Source organism: Cherax quadricarinatus, chromosome 17 (genome assembly GCF_038502225.1).
Source record: "Cherax quadricarinatus isolate ZL_2023a chromosome 17, ASM3850222v1, whole genome shotgun sequence".
NCBI classification, from domain to species: domain Eukaryota; kingdom Metazoa; phylum Arthropoda; class Malacostraca; order Decapoda; family Parastacidae; genus Cherax; species Cherax quadricarinatus.
In genome coordinates, this window is record NC_091308.1 from 5018302 (window position 1) to 5042095 (window position 23794).

Genomic DNA, 23794 nt, shown 5'->3' on the forward strand with positions numbered 1-23794 from the left:
CTTAGATTTTAAATATCCATTTAGATAATAATATTTTTGGATATAACTAATTCTAAATACAAATCTCTCTCTCAAGATATATACATCGACAGGTGCATATATCTCGGTGTGTTTACAGAGCTTGACTTAATTCCTGTTTGAGGGATTAAGGTATTTTAGATAAAAATGCAAATTCCATCTTTATTAGCCACTCCAAACTATCTCTTCTCCCTTAAGGAGTTGATTCATAATAAATATTATGAAGACATTTATCTACTTTCATAATTAAGAAGTCTCGAGACAGTTACAATGTCTGCATTTGAACTGAAAAATACAATCATGAAGTATTTTTTATGCCAAAAAAAAAAAAATCAGAAAATAATTGAATTTTTCAATCTATGTTAAGGGTTTTTATATGAAAAATTTAATATTTGAAGAATAATTTCACATGCTTGTCTATCTACAAGCGAAACATTTGCTGTTTTTCTAACTTAATTGCGACCAAAGTGTGAAGAATGAGAATTACATAAACAATCATATTTGTGGATGAGTTAAAGGAAGCGAACAAAAATGTGAGAAAAATGGCACAAGATAAAACTGGCAGCATGAGGAGAGAGCACTTAGTGTGTTCTGGTAATGTGGAGGTGAAGGACACGAAGCATTCTACTCTACCAGTGGTGCTGTACTTGTAGTGGACCTGAAGAACCAACAATGAAAAGGTAACACTGCTGCATTTCAAACATTGCTACATAGGGTAATTACAACTATATACAATATCTTTAATAGGAAATATAGATGCGTGATCGCTCTCTGATCCTAAATTATTGTATAACTAACGCATGATTATCCTATTCTATTGTAAATACATACATACCATACTGAAGTCAGCCAATAAATCGATAAAGATATGGTCACATTTTCAACTACAGTTTCACTAGTTGTTAAAGCCTATTAGTACCTTAAAAGTTTTCGCTCCGACACAGCTGAAGTAACTATTTGGTGGGGATTACAGTATTTTCACATTCGTAAACCCTTCAAGGAAGGTTCCTTGATGCTGGTGAGGCGCTCTTGATCCAGGGAATTTTATCTGTGCTCCAGTTCCCTGAATTAAACCTGAATACCTTCCACATCGCCCCTCAGGCGCTGTATAATCCTACGGGTTTAGCACTTCCCCTTGATTATAATAATAATAATAATCACATTCGTTAAGTTTAGCAAAGTAACCAGGATGAGCGGACATATTGGCAATAACGAAGAGTAAACAGTTTATCGTTAAATAATGAAACAATTATTATAGCTTCTGAAAAGTCAAAAATGGATGCTTTAAAGTACTTTGACGGTCATGATATACAGGAAGATGATATACGAAGGAAAGTTAAGGCTAATAACTTCGAAGATCCAAACGAAATTATAGTGATGTGATGAAGCACTGTTGTTACCAGCAGTGAATGACTCCACCAACATTGAACCATTTTTTTTTCATCATGTCTATATACATCGGTGCATATTAAGCTACAAAGACATGAATCCCCATAATAAACATACGTCCTGTCAAACCAAATTTACGTATATTTGTCATATATTGGGTAGACGTATAAACATGTGTAATAAACAGTCTGTCGGAACATTATATTGTCTTTCACTACCATACTGAAAATATAAGTAAACATGTCTGTAACTAAATTATTTGACAAGGATCCACTGACTAATACTGTAAATTACATTTTTTGTACACGTGTATTTCTTTTTGTTGAGTTGGTATGTGGAAAACTGATGGGAATATTGTTGTTAATGTAGGATAGACAATCAAACGTGTACCAAATTCATCAGAGGAATTTCATAGTTTATTCAGATTTCTGGATACGACTGATGCGGTGAAGACCAAAATGTACTCAACTATTTTTGTTTATTAAGATGTTTAGCGGTAGAATCAATTTTGCTTTTAAGAAAGTCGTTTTGAGTATCCCTTGGAATGTTAGCTACAATATTAGGACAAACATCAAAACCCCTTAATTCACTTTTCAAGACTAACAACCAAAGTCAAATATGAAGTCAGCTCATGAAGCTCCCTCTTCTTTCACTCAAGGTGAGCTGGCCTTCCAGGGGTAATATTTAAAGTTAAGTGTGGAGAAGCAAGAGTAGCGGTATCACTACCAAACTAACATTTATGCTGCTCGTGGTGATGTACACTCAGGCTTGAAGTCTGCTGCTCTCCTGGCTAGCCTGATGCCTGGGTTCTAATCTAGGCTATTTGCGGTAAGTTCTTTTTGCTTTGTAACTTCTTGTTTCAATGGATGCATTGATTGTATCACATAAAATGATCAGAGGTGAATTAAGCTGTTCATTTGAACTTGGCATTTGTTTGCGTATTTTGGGAGATATTAGCCACACAAATACTTCACCGATAGGAAGATTGTATCTAGTTAACTGATCACTGGCCCAATCAGTTTCTAGTTTTCATATTCAGAATTCTAATAATATTCTAAATTTATAAATAATGTAAGTCCCTCTAATGTTTACCGAGTGTAATTCATGTGAACTTACTAGGTTTTACAATACTGAGAAACTTTACTGAACAAGACAACTGTTTTAAAAAACACGGAGTTTTTCTTTTATTAATAACGCGAGCAGCACTGCAGACTATGTATTAATGAGGTAAGGTTACGTTTAGGTTTATTTAGGTTAGGTTTAAGTTGGGCTTAGTTCGGCTGGGTTCAATTACGTTAGGTTAGGTTGAATTGAGCTGGGTTGGGTTATGTTAGAACTCAACCAAAATTATCTTTAACACCAAAAAAAAAATTTTTTTTTAATAACTTACACACACACACACACACACACACACAAACCATACCCCGGCCGGGATTGAACCCGCGGTCAGAGAGTCTCAAAACTCCAGACCGTCGCGTTAGCCACTAGACCAGCTAGCCACAATAAGATTCGTCCAACTAGGTATATTTCTACACCATAGGAAGGTTAGCATAGGCACCACTGTGACCACAAATGCAAGTTTTTACAGACGAATCTCCAGCTAGCGTGGCCGTGACGAACTCTAGCTGAAGTCCCCTCACTGCCGTCAACATGACTCACGAAATCGTAATGACACGATTGCAAACAAACCATACCCCGGCCGGGATTGAACCCGCGGTCAGAGAGTCTCAAAACTCCAGACCGTCGCGTTAGACGGCAGTGAGGGGACTTGAGCTAGAGTTCGTCACGGCCACGCTAGCTGGAGATTCGTCTGTAAAAACTTGCATTTGTGGTCACAGTGGTGCCTATGCTAACCTTCCTATGGTGTAGAAATATACCTAGTTGGACGAATCTTATTGTGGCTAGCTGGTCCAGTGGCTAACGCGACGGTCTGGAGTTTTGAGACTCTCTGACCGCAGGTTCAATCCCGGCCGGGGTATGGTTTGTTTGCAATCGTGTCATTACGATTTCGTGAGTCTCACACACACAAATATCAGAAATTGCTTAATATTGTACACTGTAAACTATAAAATATTGCACGTTGTAAAATATCACCGACCTTTACAGACAGCTAATCTCAATATTAGCCCATATTTAAGTAAATAAATGAACGACGGCGAATGTGTTCTCTATTAACTGAGTCGCCCAACCTCGGTGAAAAACGGACGGTGAGTTAAATATAAAATTATTGACCTGTTACAAATGTCTCTGGTAGTGAGTTCACTGTCTGACACGGAACAACTTGTTCAGTGTCCAAATAGATATGGTCGTTCCCTAACTACACTTTGCAGCAGCCTCATGACTGCGCCTGCGGCAGTGCTTGATCACACTGGTACTGTTGTCAGGTGGGTACTCAGCAGGTCACCTGGATTCAATAATTAGGGGTCAGTGTATCAGCACACTAACACACAACTACTGGATCTAAATGAATTACCGCTTGCAGTAGTGAACAAAAGACACCCCGAAGAACAAGCTTTTATTTTATTTAGGTGGTGGAGTAGCGATGTATGTCAGAGACAATTTAAATTGTTGTGTTAGACAAGATATTAAATTAGAAGCGTCAGCCACTGAATCTGTTTGGTTACAGCTTCTCGAGGGCCGAGAAAAACTAATTTTGGGTGTGATTTACAGGGCCCCAAATCTTGATAGGGAGTGCAGTAAACTTCTATGGGACGAAATTCGTAAGGCATCTACATACGAAAATGTTGTGCTAATGGGAGATTTCAACTATAGACAGATTGACTGGAGCAATTTGACAGGAAATTTAGAGTCGGGTGACTTTCTTGATACGATCCAGGATTGCTTTTTAAAACAGTTTGTGACAGAGCCAACTAGGGGAAATAACCTCCTTGACTTGGTTCTTGCCAGTAGGGAAACACTAATTAATAATCTTGAGGTTAATGATGAGCTTGGGGAGAGTGATCACAAATCACTCAGTTTTAACATATCATGGAATTCCCCTAATAATGGCAATCTAGTCTCCGTCCCTGACTTTCGCTTGGCTGATTTCATAGGACTGAAAAATTACTTAGGTGGGCTGAACTGGAATGACCTGACTAAGGGTCAGGTAGGTGGTGATGGTTGCCGATATGATGCTTTCCAGGGCATAGTTCTAGCTGCTCAGTCAAATTATGTTCCAAATAGGGAAATCAGATCAAACAAAATTGATCCTAAATGGATGAACAATAGATTAAAATATCTGATTGGTCAAAAGAGAGGCATATATAGGCAAATCAAAAGAGGAGAGGGGCAATTAAGAAATCGATATATTCAGTTAAAGAGAGAAATAAAAAAGGGAATTAGAAAAGCAAAAAGAGATTATGAGGTTAAAGTTGCAAGAGAATCGAAGACTAACCCAAAAGGATTCTTTCAGGTATACAGAAGTAAGATCAGGGACAAGATAGGCCCACTCAAAAGTTCCTCGGGTCAGCTCACTGACAGTGATAAGGAAATGTGTAGAATTTTTAACACATACTTCCTCTCAGTTTTTACACAGGAGGATACCAGCGATATTCCAGTAATGATAAATTATGTAGAACAGGACGATAATAAACTGTGCACCATTAGGGTCACAAGTGACATGGTCCTTAGGCAAATAGATAAATTAAAACCTAACAAATCCCCAGGCCCTGATGAACTGTATGCAAGGGTTCTAAAGGAATGTAAAGAGGAGCTTAGCACACCTTTGGCTAATCTTTTCAACATATCACTACAAACTGGCATGGTGCCAGATAAGTGGAAAATGGCAAATGTGATACCTATTTTCAAAACAGGTGACAGGTCCTTAGCTTCGAACTATAGACCAATAAGCCTAACCTCCATAGTGGGAAAATTTATGGAATCAATAATTGCCGAGGCAGTTCGTAGCCACCTTGAAAAGCATAAATTAATCAACGAATCTCAACATGGTTTTACAAAGGGGCGTTCCTGCCTTACGAATTTATTAACTTTTTTCACTAAGGTATTTGAGGAGGTAGATCATGGTAATGAATATGATATTGTGTATATGGACTTCAGTAAGGCTTTTGACAGGGTCCCACATCAGAGACTATTGAGGAAAATTAAAGCACATGGAATAGGAGGAGAAATTTTTTCCTGGATAGAGGCATGGTTGACAAATAGGCAGCAGAGAGTTTGCATAAATGGGGAGAAATCAGAGTGGGGAAGCGTTACGAGCGGTGTTCCACAGGGGTCAGTGTTGGGCCCCCTGCTGTTCACAATCTACATAAACGACATAGATGAGGGCATAAAGAGCGACATCGGCAAGTTTGCCGATGACACCAAAATAGGCCGTCGAATTCATTCTGACGAGGACATTCGAGCACTCCAGGAAGATTTGAATAGACTGATGCAGTGGTCGGAGAAGTGGCAGATGCAGTTTAATATAGACAAATGCAAAGTTCTAAATGTTGGACAGGACAATAACCATGCCACATATAAACTAAATAATGTAGATCTTAATATTACGGATTGCGAAAAAGATTTAGGAGTTCTGGTTAGCAGTAATCTGAAACCAAGACAACAGTGCATAAGTGTTCGCAATAAAGCTAATAGAATCCTTGGCTTCATATCAAGAAGCATAAATAATAGGAGTCCTCAGGTTGTTCTTCAACTCTATACATCCTTGGTTAGGCCTCATTTAGATTATGCTGCACAGTTTTGGTCACCGTATTACAGAATGGATATAAATTCTCTGGAAAATGTACAAAGGAGGATGACAAAGATGATCCCATGTATCAGAAACCTTCCCTATGAGGATAGACTAAGGGCCCTGAAACTGCACTCTCTGGAAAGACGTAGAATTAGGGGGGATATGATTGAGGTGTATAAGTGGAAGACAGGAATAAATAAAGGGGATGTAAATAGTGTGCTGAAAATATCTAGCCTAGACAGGACTCGCAGCAATGGTTTTAAGTTGGAAAAATTCAGATTCAGGAAGGATATAGGAAAGTACTGGTTTGGTAATAGAGTTGTGGATGAGTGGAACAAACTCCCAAGTACCGTTATAGAGGCCAGAACGTTGTGTAGCTTTAAAAATAGGTTGGATAAATACATGAGTAGATGTGGGTGGGTGTGAGTTAGACCTGATAGCTTGTGCTAACAGGTCGGTTGCCGTGTTCCTCCCTTAAGTCAATGTGACCTGACCTGTTAGGTTGGGTGCTTTGGCTTAAGCCGGTAGGAGACTTGGACCTGCCTCGCATGGGCCAGTAGGCCTTCTGCAGTGTTCCTTCGTTCTTATGTTCTTATGTTCTTATTTGGAACAACGTTTCGTCCTGTGTAGAGCTTGATTAGACTTAATGAGGTTAAACAGAGCGGAACGCTGCCAGAATAAGAGTTTGTTCTAAAATCTGTCTTTTCTTCACTCGCAGCCTATCCTGCGACTTTTTTTTTTTTCATCATTAGGTGCAGCAGCTTCAAATGAAGAGCACTAGCGACGATGAAGCCGGTTTGAAATTGATTTTCATCTAACAATATCGTTTTTATTTTCATGTGTTGACATTCCCATTATTACAAGTTGTCAAGGTCATGAAAATATTGTAATAAAGTTGGTAGAATTACCGACAATATGTAAAGTAAAAGGACACAAGTGCAACTAATGTGACATTTATTGTGGCAACGTATCGCTCTCCAGGAGCTTTATCAAGCCAATATTGCAGTTAGATGCTTTCATGGTGTATTATTATTATTATTATTATTATTATTATTATTATTATTATTATTATTATTAAAGATTCGCCGGTATTCTCCCGGCCCGGGCCTTTTCCAAGTGGTGGCCCGGCCTTGGCTCCCTCTTTAGGGAGTGTCTGAGACCTAAGTCTCACATGGGAGGAGGCACAAGTACCTCCTCATCTTTGGGACCAGCTGTACCCAGACCTAGCTTCTCGTAAGAAGCTAGGCCTCTCTGGTCTGCCATCCCCGCCCCAAGGAGGTTTTTGGGAATGACAGGCTTGTGAGCTACAAGCTCGGGCTCAGGCACCTACCCTACCCTAGAAGGGCTGGGCATGGTGTCGATCTCATTGTGTCTATGTAAATCACCTTACTGTTCATCCTGCTGTTGAATGAAAGAAGGGATTAGGATTCTAAATAGTGTTATTCTTAAGTGGCTAGTTTAGATTGCTCATTTTTAATAATCTTTATAAGGAAATTAAATTTTAAGCTGAAATATTTTCCACTTAAAAATCTAAAAGATCTTTGATAAACATTTGAGTATCATGCAGGTGTCATGCTATAATGGAAGAACAGTACTACTCACTTGGTGAGGTTAGTGAATAGAGAAGTGAAAACTAATTGGTAAGGTTAGTGTATACCTTCATACATTTGATGACAGTTTTTCTACTTCCAGAGTCCAGCCTTGGGCCAGGCTCGTCTGGTTCTTGCCTGGTCAACCAGGCTGTTGCTACTGGTAGCCAGCTGCCCCACATATCCATCACAGCCTGGTTGATCTGGCACCTGGTGAAGATACTTATCCAGTCTCCTCTTGAAGACTCTTACACTTGTTCCAGCAGTATTTCTGATATCTTCTGGTAATATGAAGAATTAGACTCACGTGCAACGTCTGGGTATCTTTATTTGTAGACGTTTCGCCATTCAGTGGCTTTATAAATACAGTAAATGGACATAAAGCCACTGAATGGCGAAACGTCTACAGTTAAAGATATAGAGATGTTGCACATATGTCTAATTCATCATCTTGTCGGTATTGTATACCATTAATATACATCTTCTGATAAGATGATGAGTAGTCTGGGGCCACGGACCATCATACAGTGTTCCCCTATTGTGCCCACGGTGCCCCTGCTTTTCACTGGGTTTATTTTGCATTTCTTCCCATATCTCTTCCCCAGTATGTTGTTATGGCAGTGTGCAGGTTTGGGACAAGGACCTCAGGTACTTTTTTATTATAAATTTTCATGTATCTCTCCTCGGCTCCATGTGAGTACATATTTAGAACTTCAAGGAGTTCTCAGTAACTTAAAGGCTTCATTGGCTTTATACTGGCCGTAAACGACCTCTGTCTGTATCTGGTCCAGCTATATCTTTTCTGCTTTTAACCGGGTCGTCAACACTGACCAATATTCCAAGTGTGAGAAAACAAACGATTTGAAAAGTATCACCAATGGTACTAGTTCCCTTGCTTTGAAAGTTCTCATTATACCCCCCGCCCCCACCCCGTCATTTTCCTGGCTGTCATAACTTTGTTTTTATTGTGTTTTTGGAAAGAAAAGTCAGCTTACAAAATTACTCCTTTTTGATTTCTACATATAACTAAGTAACCATCTGGTGGCGTTAGGATATAGATCAATGAAACTGACTAGTGAGATTAGAGCAAATTATGATACAGAGCAAAGAAACTTACCTAAAGAGGTTTGAATTCCCCTAATGAGGTTAAGGTATAGCGCAGAGGAGCCAGCCAATTGAGGTTGAGGTACTGAGTAGATGAAATTGCCTGCTAAGATCAGAACCAACCACGTTATGGTATATAGTAGAACCCACCAGGTTAGGTAAGAACCCACTTTATAAAGCTAAAATAATTCAGCGGAGAACCCACTAGCTGAAGTAAGAACTCCACTGGTAAGGTTAGGGTAAAGAGTAAAAAAGTCCACCAGGTGAGGTTAGGATACTGAGTGGGAAAGTTAGAACCACTTGGTGAGATTAGAATATAGAGTAGAGAAAAGTTTTAACTCACGTGGTGAGGTTAGGGTGGAGAAGAGAGGTACACACTAAGTGAGGCTAGAATATAAAAGTAAGGTACCCACCAAGTGAGGCTAAGATTTAGTAGGTACCCACCAAGTGAGTCTAGGATTTAGAAGGTACCCACCAAGTGAGGGTACGTAATTTGGTACGATACTATTATGGCAATTTATCAGCAAAATATTATAAGCCGTGAGAGATTTTAACCACCTAATTGATTTTCAAAACGCCGAGAAAGTTGTATTAAGCAGGTTCACGGTTGAGCGAAATATAATCGAATCGTTTCATGAAAAATAGTAGAGTTCAAAAATGTAAGGTCAGAATTATATAAACTAGATTCATTTTTAATGGCATTCGTGAGGGATTTAAACTATGCCTGACATGTTGCTCATAAAAATTTAGTTAATATGTGACCTGACCAGATCTTCCCTACACTCCCATGTTCAGCGTGTTGGGTTACTTATAAGGTCATCTAGATCATTTTTAAATTCATCTCGTGCTGAATTAATTATTGAGAGATTCCTCTTCATCAAACCAATTTTGTGAAAGAGGGAACACGAGGATGGTACTTGCTCTTTATTTAGTATGTGGTAAAAACAGAGATCATTAGCAGGACTCGAGAGATATAGGCATCAGAATCAACACGACCTAGATTAGGCTGAAACCATTTCCAGCCTTGATAGTATTTAAGGTCTTTGTGTGGTACATCCAATTGGCAGTTATACAAACGAGTCAGATTCTGGTCTCAGAGTTACAGTACTATGAGTTTTCACCTGTCTCCTCCTCAATTATTTTGTTGGTATGATTCTTGCTAGTTCATCGACATCCGAACGCAAACCATTTCATTTCGAGGTAGGTCATTGAACGCTATCCTTTGTATGTAAGGTTTAATGAACCATAAACACCTTCGCCTTCCCATGATAACTCGTACTAATCAGCTCAGCGTACGTACGGCGTCCGATTAATAGTCCAACCTCAAGAAGACTCCAGTATGACAGACGGTTCATAAAAAGAGGGACACAAAAGGCAAAACAGATTGAAAATTAAGGTTGTTTTTCATCCTGGTAAATACGCACTTGTTGGAGGAACTGTCATTCCTAACAGTTTATATTTCAAAATCTAGTAATATATGCATGCCAACGGAATTACAGTTTTTGCGTGATTATAAGAACGATTAAGAGCCGCTTTATATGCAGTAAATATATTACCACAAATGTTTAAAATGCATTTCATATGCCTCCCATGTAATTTTGCTATCTTAGAACAATGTAAACATGCAGTTAATATTCCATATTCTATACTACGGATGCATTCATGTCATACACAGTTAATCTTATTAATTCTGCCTCAACTTACCTGACAGAAAAATCGTGTATAGTAAGCTGTGCTTTAAAGCTCGTTTCCAAAAACTCAAGAAAGTTATTTTTGCTATTTTATATCATTCAAAATGGCTGCAATATAACAAATGTATTGAAAACATGCGTAGAACACACACAAAGTCCAAAACAGCATGCAGAAAGTATGCAAGCATTACAATAGTATTACTGCGCAAAATTATTTTAGGAAAATAGAATAACAAGCTATATACTTAACACTGTGGGAACTTAGTGAACTCAGAGGTGACAAGGCGAGTCCCAGATGGATAACCAATTTTACACCTGACAAGCAATTGCTGTCAACTGGTGCAAAGCAAAATCTACAGCCTTCTGTGAATGCTGGAGATTAGCACCAGCCTTCATTTAATCAAATTAGTAAGATTCGCTACTGAATAAATAAAACAAGAGCCTCCAAAGAATAACTAATAAAAAGTACTTCCAGTGAAGTATTAAAAGTAAGAAACTGCATCAGTGCAAACATTATCGTACACATAGCATTAAAATAATACAAGCACTGAGGCACAAAGAGGCTAAAATAAGTGAGCAGTTATTTAAGGCCAAACAAGGGTCAAAAGTAGACCAAGGTGGGGCCAGGCCAAGGCTGAATCTGAGCAAATGGGCCAAGTGTAGGCAAAGCCAGGCCGTGGTTAGATGTATATTGGGATTACGTGATGGACAGTCCAGAGCGCCCTCACCTTGAGTGTAAGGCCAGATTGCGAGTACAATATCGTCCTATTATCTAATCTATGCTCAGATATGTATACGTAATATAAATTAAATCAAGTTTGTCATTGATATCAATGAATTTTGCAAGAGACATAGTGCGATACAGGATGTTAGTCGCTCCCTGGTCTTTCAATCATTAATTCAGCTCTGAGTCTGACATAACTTGGGAAGGGGAGGGGCCTTGGGGTAGTCTGAAGAGTCTGGGTAGTCTGAAGAAAACTTGAGTGGCCGGGAGGTCTGCGTGCCTACAACCCTCGGAGCCCAAGGACTCACCTTGTCGAGCCTCTGGGAGTCCAGTGACGCAAGCTAATAGTTTCGTGAAGAAGAAGAGAGACCTCATTGAGGTGTTGAGCCCACCGAAATCCAGCAAAACTGAGAAAGACCAGGAAATATGCAAAATTGAGCCTAGCCTGAATAATCTACTCTACATCCTGGTTTTGTATGATTCTCGGGGTCTGAATTTACGTTAAACTGATTCTTTTCAGATGTACCATGGCAGAAGTATGTGCTGAGCCACTGTTATGTTAATCAAATGCCATGGCTGAAGAGTAGCACTGGAACTCATAGTACAACATAAAATATATATGTCCAAATGGACATTGATTTAATAGTTTTCTAAGCTTATGCACTGTACTGACATAGTTCACAAAGGAAAGGTATCTAGTCTAATTAATTTTATTTCCTAATAATAAGCAGGCAATACAAGGCAAGACATTACTGTTTTATTTAGTTCCAAGTCAAAATTCCTTCCCTTTTAGCATGCAAAAACATACTTTTAGTTAATGATGAAATAAAGATTTAAAAAATCGCATTTTAAATTTTCGTAACAATATAATAAAATATGATGGCTGAAAAATAGCTTAAAAAATAGTATGCTCATGCTAAAGGCACTGTGAACATAGTGTATCATGGCTGCTTATATTTCCACATTTTAGAATTTAAATGATATTTAAAGAACCAGTAGTTGTTCGCAGCAATGTGCCATTGTTCAAGAAATAGCGTTATTATAATACATAAATTAATGTGTGGCCAGAAAGTTCACTAGTTGTGGTTGTGAATGAACATTGCTGAAACAACTACACAAACAAACATTTGTACTTGTAATACCTTCTAATAATTCTTTGTCCAATTGGCACTTACATAATCTACAAAAATAAATAAATACTCCTCGTTGTGATTTTCATGACGTCGTGTAAAACAGAATATCTAGTTACTAATACCAGTAAATGTTATTTTTGCCATCGGAATCGAACGTTAGCAATAACAACCGGTCGGAATACCTCAATTTCCCCAGTAATGTGGGAAATACAGACTCGAAATCTAATCTATAGTGGAAATAGTCTAAAATTTTGACCTCAAGCCAGCGAATAAAAATTAATCTTAACTGATAATTCAGTTGTCACGTCTGGTAGTCTCTAGTCCGTTTTGAGTTATCATTCACAGTGCTCCTCACGGACAAAACTGACCGCACACTGATCCACAATGGATCAAGCGTTCCCCAGTGCCCGGATATATTTTCAAAATTTATTTAGCTTGAAAGAAAGCCTATGGTGAACTGTAATTTTATATTATCTAATTGTTCGATTGTTTCAGTGGACAGCTAAAATACTTAGTTACCACCAGGCCCCGTGGCCTGGTGACCGAAACCCTTGCACCAGACGGCGATAGTCCGGATTCGATTCCCGGCTAGGGTAGAAACATTGGGCATGTTTCTTTACACCGGTTGTCTCTGTTCTCCATCAGGAAAATGGGCACCTGGGTGTTGGTCGACTGGTCGCATCCTGGGATTATTATTTATTATTAAAGATTCGCCGGTATTCTCCCGGCCCGGGCCTTTTCCAAGTGGTGGCCCGGCCTTGGCTCCCTCTTTAGGGAGTGTCTGAGACCTAAGTCTCCCATGGGAGGCATCTCGGGACAAAACTGACCTAATTTGCCCGAAATGCTCTGCATAACAAGCGGCTTTCTATATATTAGTATGAAACTGATGTCAGCTAGGCCTGTATACCTTGTACATGCACTTGTACAAGATATTATTATTATTATTATTATTATTATTATTATTATTATTATTATTATCACTTACACTATGCACATTTGCACTTACATTTGATTGGTTGTAGGGACGCGATACAAACCACGCACTTTGCCTTTGATCTGAATCCTAGTCATAACATGACCACCGACATACATATACAGCTTTATCTGGAAGAAAAATTACCACTATCTTGTGTTTCTCTAGTGGGAACCAGATTCTTAAAACTCTGCTCTTGGAGTTGGATCTGTAAATCCAAGGCTACGAAACTTTCTCTGCAGTATGCATTCAAATATCAGGATCTTGTCAGAGAAGACTATTTCATATTTGAAGTCACAAGAAGGTTAGTTTTTTCGCCTTGTTTATGTAGAGTACCAACTCAGTCCGTCCTCACCTAAGCTTGAACTTCCTACACTCATGTGTAGCTGTGCCCTAAAGATGCGCATTTTAATTTTCTTTTTTTAACAGAGAACGCTGTATTTACTTCTGTATGATTAATTTCACATCTGTACTATTCATTCTATTTAAGTGTATTTCTAAAAACATTAGAAACAATCCTCCTTCATTAATGGTTGCAGGATATTTAGAGGAACGTCTGCAGTCGTTCCTCATTGGTGGAACCTAGATCCACTTTTTGATTAGTCGATTTTCACAAACACTTCATACAAACTGGCTTTAATAAAAATTCTGTGAACGTGCATAAATTTTTCAAAGGGTAATGTTTCATGACTATCTCGCTACTGTACTTATAAAACAGACAAAATATACATTCACAAATTAGAACTCAGAAAATAAAATGTTTTCTCTCTAGGAGTCTTGGAAAACTCCGTGTTGGTCTATATTTCTCACTCTAATTTCAACTGGTTCCATTTTAATCTGGCTAGTGTGATAGTCCTTCGTGTGGATCTTGTTCTTATTGTCGTGTTGTCCAATAATATTCCTTTATAAAGAACATTCTCTCTCTCTCTCTCTCTCTCTCTCTCTCTCTCTTACTTTTTTGATAGTGATTCTAGTCAGGATAAGCTTCTTCTTGTACTTACTGTTCTCAATATTTAAGAGGATGAAAGAAAATTTTATATCATGCCTATTTTTTTCAGTAAATTTAAATACTAAACCGGTAACATGAATAAATTTATTCAGTTATGTTTATAGCTAACTGTGGTTTCTGATTCCTGATTATATCAGTCTAACTATAGTCACTGCTGATTCTGAGCAATATTAATCTTTTGCTCCAGGCAACATTTTCTGTCGGTTAACCAGTAGTATGACTAATGAACCACAACTCATTAGTCACAATATTCTTTAATTTAACATTCCTAGAGAATCGGGCTGTCAGTTCCAGGATTGTGTGGGCATGATATCTGGTTCAGTTACCAGCGCAGTTTTCTTGCATCTGCTTCAAATCATTTACTTTACTCTTCTCATTCGCCATCTTACTGTTTCTGTTTCTTTACTTTCCTGAGATTTTATTGGAAAATAATTTCACCTTAAATGATAAAAGAAAAGTTTTAAGTCGCGATACTAAGAGCTTTATGAGTGTTTTTACAATCCCTGCAGTAACTTCTAGCACAGAGGTACAGACATGTATGCACGGGGCTCCTGACCAGCAAAATGTGATCAGTCATGAGGGTGTCTTCACAAAATTCATCTTCAGTAACAAAAACATACAGTGGGAACAAGTCAACCATGTCCTAAATGAAACAGTCTGGGAAGATATCCTAAATAACATGGATCCGAACCTTTGCCTAAAAAAATAAACTGTGGTTCTTGAGATCTGCTCAAGGCACATTCCATTAAGAAAAAGAAAGATGTAAACTAGAAAGAGAGAGACGCTCCCTATACAGACGAAGGCGAAGAATTACAGAGCTGCTGAGAGGAGCAAATATATCTGAAATACGGAGGCATTGGTCAATGAAACAGTAAATATCGAACTTAAGCTGAAGGAATCTGCCAGGAGACAAGACTTGCAAGAACTAAAAGCCATAAAAGGAAATTAAAAAAAAATATTTCTTATGCCAGTATTGGGCCCCTGCTTAGGCGAGATGGAACATACACAGATGACAGCCAAGGAATGAGTGAGATACTAAAGTCCCAATGTGACTCGGTGTTCAGCGAGCCGTTACCCACACTAAGGATCGACAATCCAAATGAATTCTTTATGAGCAAAACCCAAAATTTGGTCATCTCAAACATCTCTGATATTATCCTAACACCACAAGACTTGGAAAAGGCAATAAATGACATGCCCATGCACTCTACCCGAGGCCCAGACACATGGAACTCCATGTTCATCAAGAACTGCAAGTAGCCCCTGTCATGTGCCTTTAGCATTCTATGGAAAGGGAACGTGAACACAAGAGTCATCCCACACTCACTAAAAACAGACATAGTCCCCACTCTACAAAGGTGGCAGTAAAGCAGTTGTAAAGAACTACAGACCGATAGCACTAACATCCCATATCATAAAAATCTTTAAAAGGGTTCTCAGTCGCAAGATCGCCAACTAGCTATTGGACCACTAAGACAAGGTCGTGGATGCTGTAGAGGATAAACAAAATGCAGATGTATTAGTGTACACAGACTTTGCAAAAGCCTTCGACAAGTGTAACAATGGTGTAATAGCGCACAAAATGCGTGATAAAGGAATAACAGGAAAACTTGGTATATGGATCTATAACATTCCTGACAAATAGAACACAAAGAGTAATAGTAAAAAGAGTAAAGTCCGAGGCATCCACGGCGAAAAGCTTTATTCCACAAGGCACAGTACTCGCTCCCATCCTATTCATCCTCATATCTGACATAGACAGAGATGTAAGCCATTGCTCCATGTCTTCCTTTCCGGATGACACCCGAATTGCCATGACAGTGACCTCCATCGAAGACACCGCAAGACTGCAAGCGGACATATACCAAATCTTCAAATGGGCCACTCAAAACAATATGAAGCTCAATGAAGAGAAATTTCACTCACTCAGATATGGAGAACTTGATGAAATTAAAACTGTAACAGGGTATATGACAAATTCTAAGCATACAATATAGCGAAAAAGTATTGTGAAGGACCTGGGAGTGTATATTGTCAAAGGATGTCGCCTTCAAAGACCGCAACAATGTATCTACCGCATCTGCTAGGAAAATGACAGAATGAATAATGAGAACCTTCAAAACTAGGGACGCCAATCCCATGATGATTCTCTTCAAATCGCCTGTTCTCTCTAGGCTGGAATACTGCTGTACACTAACTGCCCCCTTCAAGGAAGGCGAAATTGCTGACCTGGAGACTGTACAAAGAACTTTCACCACACACATAAGTACAATAACGCACCTAAATTACTGTGAACGGTTGAAGGCCCTTGATCTGCATTCCCTGGAGTGCAGGCGAGAGATACATGATAATTTACACTCGGGAAAAGCCTAGAGGGATTAGTACCAAAGTTGCACACGAAAATCACGCCCTATGAAAGCAAAAGACTCAGCAGGAGATGCAACATTCCCCCAATGAAAAGCAAGGGCACCACGAGTACACTGAGAGACAACACAGTAAATGTCAGGGGCCCAAGATGGTTCAACTGTCTCCCAGCATATACAAGGGGGATTACTAATAGACCCCTGGATGTCTTCAAGAAGGCACTGGACAGACTCCTCAAGTCAGTACCTGACCAGCCGGGCTGTAGGTCGTACGTCAGTTTGTGTGCGGCCAGCAGTAAAAGCCTGGTTGATCAGACTGATCCACCACGAGGCCTGGTCTTAGACTGAGCCACGGGGGCGTTGACCCTCGAAGCCCTTTCCAAGTATACTCCAGGTATACAGTACATTTATTGACCCCACTATTCAAGTTGACCAGTTTCTAATAGTTTGGTTGTCTTGCACTACCTGATTGACAGCTATGAACTTTATCATACATTTAACTCTACAGCCATCTTTTCTCAGAATATAGCTGATTAATCCTATTATGTTGGTGAATGACTTAAACTGACACTCATTTCCAATACTCTCGGTCTTCATCTTTTGAATACCTTTAATTACTTTTAATAAACTTATATAAGTCCAACATTCGCTTTTCAACTTTTGTTTTCAGTAGAGAATGATTTCTGTGCGCAGTTTTATTATAATATTCCTTGAGGCACGCAACTGCTTCCACCACAGTTTAGAGTACTGGTGGTAGGATTCCTGACATGGTTAACTGACCCTGAACACAGAATACGCTATTTTGTGTATAAAGCTATTTTCTGTGAAGGGGTCATTGAGGCACACTGAGAGACACCTTCGCAGTAAGCTGTTCTTCATGCTGCTACACCGAGGCAAGGAGACGGGTGTGTACTTAGTAACAATAGAAACCGCGTGGAAGTATTGGGTGGCGAGGGGAACTGAGCTAAAAAAAAATGGCACTGGGATTTTCAGTACTGATGAAATATAGGTATTCAGACTGGATGCTATTCCAGAGTTCACTGAAGCCTCCATACGAAGTAGATTCTCACATTTCAAAAAGCTGCATTATAAAACCTTTGTTACTGAAGCTATAGTAGTCAGTTTTTGCATAAAAAATCTTAAAGGTCAATGTATCAGCTTATTTTAATTACCGTACAGTTGTGTGCACAGAGGCACACAAGAGAAACCCTAGGATCTGGTGCGATAAATATGACATTCGCCTTTATGTAATCCATGTAGTGGAATCTAAATTGAAATGATGATTCCTATTTGCGTGTTACTCACCCTGGTGTCATCCAGATAAGATTATATTCTGGCAAGGGTGTTGCGAGACATTTTGTGACTCGTTCACCAGTTAATGTGCGTTTGTTTCATTAATATTGATAATTAACGTCAGAATTATTTGTATTCAGTACTCTCACTTAGAGTATTGTAACTCAGTCATAGCATGTTCAGTGCACAATGGAGAAGAGCTGGGATCACCTACTGGGTACCTGCGTTAACATTAGTTTGCACTTGCGTGCTGTATCTTAGGTGGTGTTGGTATGCGTTAGAGGGACCGGAGTTTTAAAATGAGCTGAGGTAGGATAATTGCTTTTGTTCTTTTATCCTTTGTAAAACACAATCCTTCACCATAATTATGCTTATACCTTACATTAACATTCCTGCTGCAATCTTTTTCTCCATGTTTCAGTTGTAGCATCTTATCATGCTTTGTAACCTTTTTGAATCACAACTCGGTTCTGCCATTAAAGTTAATACTTTATCTGTCTAATGGTATTTCAACTAATTAAACATTTAACTTGTTTTAGTAGTTGTTTAAGCCATATATATATATATATATATATATATATATATATATATATATATATATATATATATATATACTATAAACTAGGTAGTAGGTTGGTAGGCAGCAGCACTTGCCCAGGGAGGTACTACCATCCTGCCAAGTGAGTGTAAAACGAAAGCCTGTAATCGTTTTATATGATAGGATTGCTGGTGTCTTTTTTCTGTCTCATATACATGCAAGATTTCTGGTACTTCTTGCTACTTCTACTTACACTTAGGTCACACTATACATGCATGTACAAGCATATATACATACACACCCCTCTGGGTTTTCTTCTATTGTCTTACTAGTTCTTGTTTATTTCCTCTTATCTCCATGGGGAAGTGGAACAGAATTCTTCCTCCGTAAGCCATGTGTGTCGTAAGAGGTGACTAAAATGCCGGGAGCAAGGGGCTAGTAACCCGTTCTCCTGTATATATTACTAAATTTGAAAGGAGAAACTTACTTATTCCTTTTGGGCCACCCCACCTTGGTGGGATATGGCTGGTACATTGAAAGAAGAAGATATATACTTTTTCACTGAGGAGGACCCTGGCAGCTGATACCTTATCGTCAGCTGTATAATGTACTGCAGGGTAAAAATAGCCCAGAAATCCATTACAGAATTTATGCACACTCTAGTTCAACCATCGACCTTTACCATCCACCTCAGCCCAGTAGGACCACAACAAAACTCTCCACTCTCTTTACTATCATCGACAAATGCCAGCACCCACAATTTAAGGTAACAAATACTATTATTTCTGTTGCATTTGTAGTCTTAAGCAGTTAAAAACATAATATATCACAACAGTGAACTACAATTACATGTTCACTTTTATTTTTGTAAGATCTGTTGGTCTAAAAAAAAAAAAAAAAGATATTTGGTTTTTTGGGAGCTCCCAGGAACATAACCCTATTTTTCCCCTAAGTTCTTCAGTTTATTTTACATGGATTTACCTAACACGACATTTTCAGGAACGTAACTACAGTATAATATAACGGTCTACTGTATAATGGATTTTTTAGTGTATTGTTCCACAAAACGCCTAACCCGTGTGGGACCTTTAGGGTTACGAATAGTGAAGGCTTGATCCTCCTCTCGCTAAGCGATGCCTGGCCTCTGATCAATGATCAAAAACCAAATATAATGGAGAAAGTAAATAAAATACTTACTCCTGTATTAATTAACTAAAAGTTTGAAGATTGTACATCGATAAAAAATAATATATACAAAAATATATGTAAAAAAATTGCCCCAGTTAATAAGTTAAATAAAAGAATGATGTAAATATATGTGCATTGTTAAATGTTGGTAGTTGAGAAAGTTCTGCATGGGACACCATAAGAAGAGTAAGAACAAATTATTGAACATACAATGATGGATTTAAGACCCAAGAGGGTTGATATAAGCCCTCTTGCTCTTTTGAAAGTCTAAATCACGTCACACTGTAATATAATAAAATTTAAAAATTAAATTATGCATACGTATGAATCACCACCAGTGTAACTATAATACCTCAGAAGCATTCATTAAGTCTTCAAACAAATTATCCATCATATAAAACTATACTCAGTCTTAGTACAATATTATTTAACAGTTTCGAAAAAGAATTCGTTGCAAATTATTACATGTCTTATATTCAATTTTCACTTTTCTGACATGTGGTTTTTCATATTAAAATATTAAACATATTTCGCATTGGTGTAAGAGTTTATTGAAATAAGACTAGCTTGTTGCTTTCAAGATTTTGCAAAATGTGTCTAAAGGAACATTTTAAATAAACTTTGCACTTAGTGCAAATTATCTGTTTACAGCATTTGTTAAGTAGCAAGGATGTAGTCTTTCCCTATTAAGTAGCACAAAACAAACTACTTTACTAAGCTTCCAAAATTTACTTTCTACTAGTTTGTAGTAATTACTCTTAAGTATTTTTATCTTCTGTACTCACATGATATTGCAGGTAAGTATTCACTGGAAGCTTTGATAGTAAGTTGACCGCCACACAGAAATAATAATAAAAATGCAAGTACTGTGGTGCAAAGGCCATGCATGAAGCTCGTACATTCTGCAAAATAAGGTGCTATAATAATTAAGCTTCAGTAAACATTGCCTGTGGCTTGTAACGTATCAAATAGGGTCACTGCCACCAGCGGTCAGTTTATAATGTTTGTTACAAGGGTCACTGTCGCTAGTGATCAGTTTATTACCAATTACTGTCATTAAATCCATAATGTTAAATGACATTGCTAGGTGTTAATCATTCCATTGTACAAACGACTCGAAATTCAAAAACAAAGAAAATATTCTTACCGTCAAATAAAGATTTTTGAGAGGTTGACAAGATTTTGTGGGTTACAATCAACAGATCTTCGATCCATTACAATCCATGAGTAATTTCCAACAAAACTTTAGCAGTCAACTTGAACAAAACTAAATATATAAGAAATTGTATTTAAAATAATATGTGCAGCCAGTGCCATCTATGATGAGTTACTTACATGAGCTCGTGAAGGCGTGTACTCTTCTCCGCTTCCTCGATCTTCAGTTTGTGGTGTTCCGCCTTCAGTTGCTCGTGTTCCACACTCAACTTCTGATTTTGGCTGCAGAGAGCAAAACATTACACTCAGTTTGTTTTAAATCCATCATATTATCTACAGTACATAATGTGGATATTAGCCTTGTCAAAAATTGTATTTCAAATGCTGTATTTACTGAAAGATTTTTTTAACAACTTCACTATCTTCATTTTCTGCTTGGTTAATTGTGAATTCCTTATTGTATAGATAAAAAAAACGCATATTGTATGAACAGTTCAAGACATATATTGAGGAAACGTTTTGCCACTAGTAGCTTCTTCAGCCATCTAAAAAATAAAGTCCATCTCTAGTGTTGTAAAGTGATAAAGATGGTATGTAAAGACATATGTGCTGTTCAGTACATTTATTGAGGAAACATTTGGCCATGAGTTCTAAAACATTTCCTCGACAAATATTTTGAAGAGTGCATACGTATGTGACTTTATCTATGTATTGTAGGTATCAACATGGCTTCTCGGGATCGAATTTATTCGTTGGCATTTTGTTTATACTTTGTACCCAAATCTTGTATTTTGTGGGGAAACGCAGAACAAAGTGAAGGCAGAGCCAGAGTAAATGGAAAGGAAGACAACTAGTAAAGAATGAAAGTTACAGTACCGAAGTTTAAATAATACAGAATTTACCCCCACATAGGAAACAAACACTGAAGGGAGTGTCGGTTCCCCCTGAACGAACTTCGACACTCGCTTTTTACAATGGTTCAAAGCAGACAAAATCGCCGTTCAGTCTTTATTTTTCGATTTCTGGATGTGTTATGAACATAAAGTGCACAAAAATGCATACGTGAAGTCAGTTGAAACCATGTTGCGAATTGAGGTCGAACTCACGGAAAGTGAGTCGTAAAACTCCAGGCCAGTGCGTAAGCCACTGGGCAAGCTGGCTAGAGTAAGATTTACTTGCAGTGAGTTCGAGCCCCACCCGTACTGTGGTTTGTTTGCAGTTGTCTTATTACGATTTCGCGAGTCATGAAGTCTTGTAATCAAAAGATATTCTACCTTTATTTAAACTCGCTAAAAAAAGTTTTCAGAGATTTCAATTTCTACTTCAGCCGTCTCTCATTATTTCCCAAGAAATTCAGGTTTTGCGCCACTTTTTACTCTTTTATTGATTAAATATATATTTTAATTAGAAATTTCATGCGATTATTGTTTACTTCTATGAAACTTCTTATTTTTTTCGTACAAGAATTGCACAGTGGATTTTAAAAAGTTTTCAACATCCTCTACAATTCCATTTAGTTACTGTGAAGAAAAACATTGTAATACAACCTCAGAGATATCAGGCATTATTTTTATTCTCAAGTTTTCCTCTCGTTTTGCGTAATTTTATGCTCTATTTTTTTATCTTTTTTTTAGCAAGATGCAGTAATCTCTTTGAATCTATTAATATTATTAATCAACAAACATGTAAAATATTCACTGTAGCTAGACGTTCTTGTTCAATATTCTTATTTCATAAATCCTCGATAATTCATAATATCTGTGGAAAATACTGTATATATTTTCCAGAAATACAGTAGTTATATGTAAATAGATGGCCATACTGTATTTAATAAAATTTATCGAAAATGGGAAGCTGCGCCTGCGCAGAAGGACATTCGCCATTGTTGTTTGTTTTGAATTGAGAGGAACAGACGTTAATTAATAATGTGAAGAATTTTCGTGAGCTAGAGGTGAAATTGGGTTGACACCTCTCAAATAGGAGGCGAAATTGTTGGATATGCATTCCTGCATAATTTGAGTATCAGGCGACAGGACAGGACACAACTCCAGGAACCTCAGATAAGCTGTCTAATTTATGTTTAAATTCTGGCCAGTAAATTTTTCATAAATGTAGGCAAAAGGGGGAATCCTGTACATGACAAATTAATCTCCAGTCAAATTTGTGAGTGTTATGATTAAGATATATTCTCCTTCTGTTATATATATATATATATATATATATATATATATATATATATATATATATATATATATATATATATATATACACATGTATATATATATATATATATATATATATATATAATATATATATATATATATATATATATATATATATTTATATATATATATATATATATATATTTATATATATTATATAATTTTTTACTTTTAATATACAGTCCACAAATTTATATATTTACCAGAATTCCTGGTGATGTATCTTTTATTTATAATTAATAGGTCCAGAGCAACTTGTGGATATGACAGTGGTAGGTATTGAAGGGGGACATTTTTTGCGACCTAGGTGTCCCAAATTCCTACTTGTCTAACTGATAAATAATAATTATCTTTGTTCATTTACTGTTATGTACATAATGATACATTCAGTTAAATGCAATTTTCCACAATATCTACGTAACATCTAGATTAATAATGAAGCATAATGCTGTTGCTTGAACAGTTCACAACAATTTCTAAATTCGGAGAGGAAAAAATTAGACTTTTCGGAGATCGACAGCAGCAACTAGAAGACAGGACAGGCTTCTCCTAGATAACTACACTAGCATGATTCTATCGTCATCAACTATAGTGTACTCCTCTCTGGGATAATCTGACCAGCATTACGCGGTCGTCAGCAGAAGTAGAGTAAACCTCTTAAGACACCCAAACAATTATGAACTGGTCATGAGCATCGACAGAGGATGCTCTGCTT

The 23794-nt window shown here is 37.6% G+C and overlaps 1 protein-coding gene across 3 annotated transcripts in view; it reads right to left on the reverse strand.

Moving 5' to 3' along the window:
• The window catches only part of LOC128686394 (kinesin heavy chain), a 609520-nt gene that overhangs the window by 36572 nt on the left and 549154 nt on the right, over positions 1-23794 (reverse strand). For all 3 annotated transcript variants that reach the window (XM_070085754.1, XM_070085756.1, XM_070085757.1), the window contains one exon: positions 21038-21139. In XM_070085754.1, the coding sequence (XP_069941855.1) occupies positions 21038-21139 (102 nt within the window). The remainder of the gene's footprint in view (positions 1-21037; positions 21140-23794) is intronic.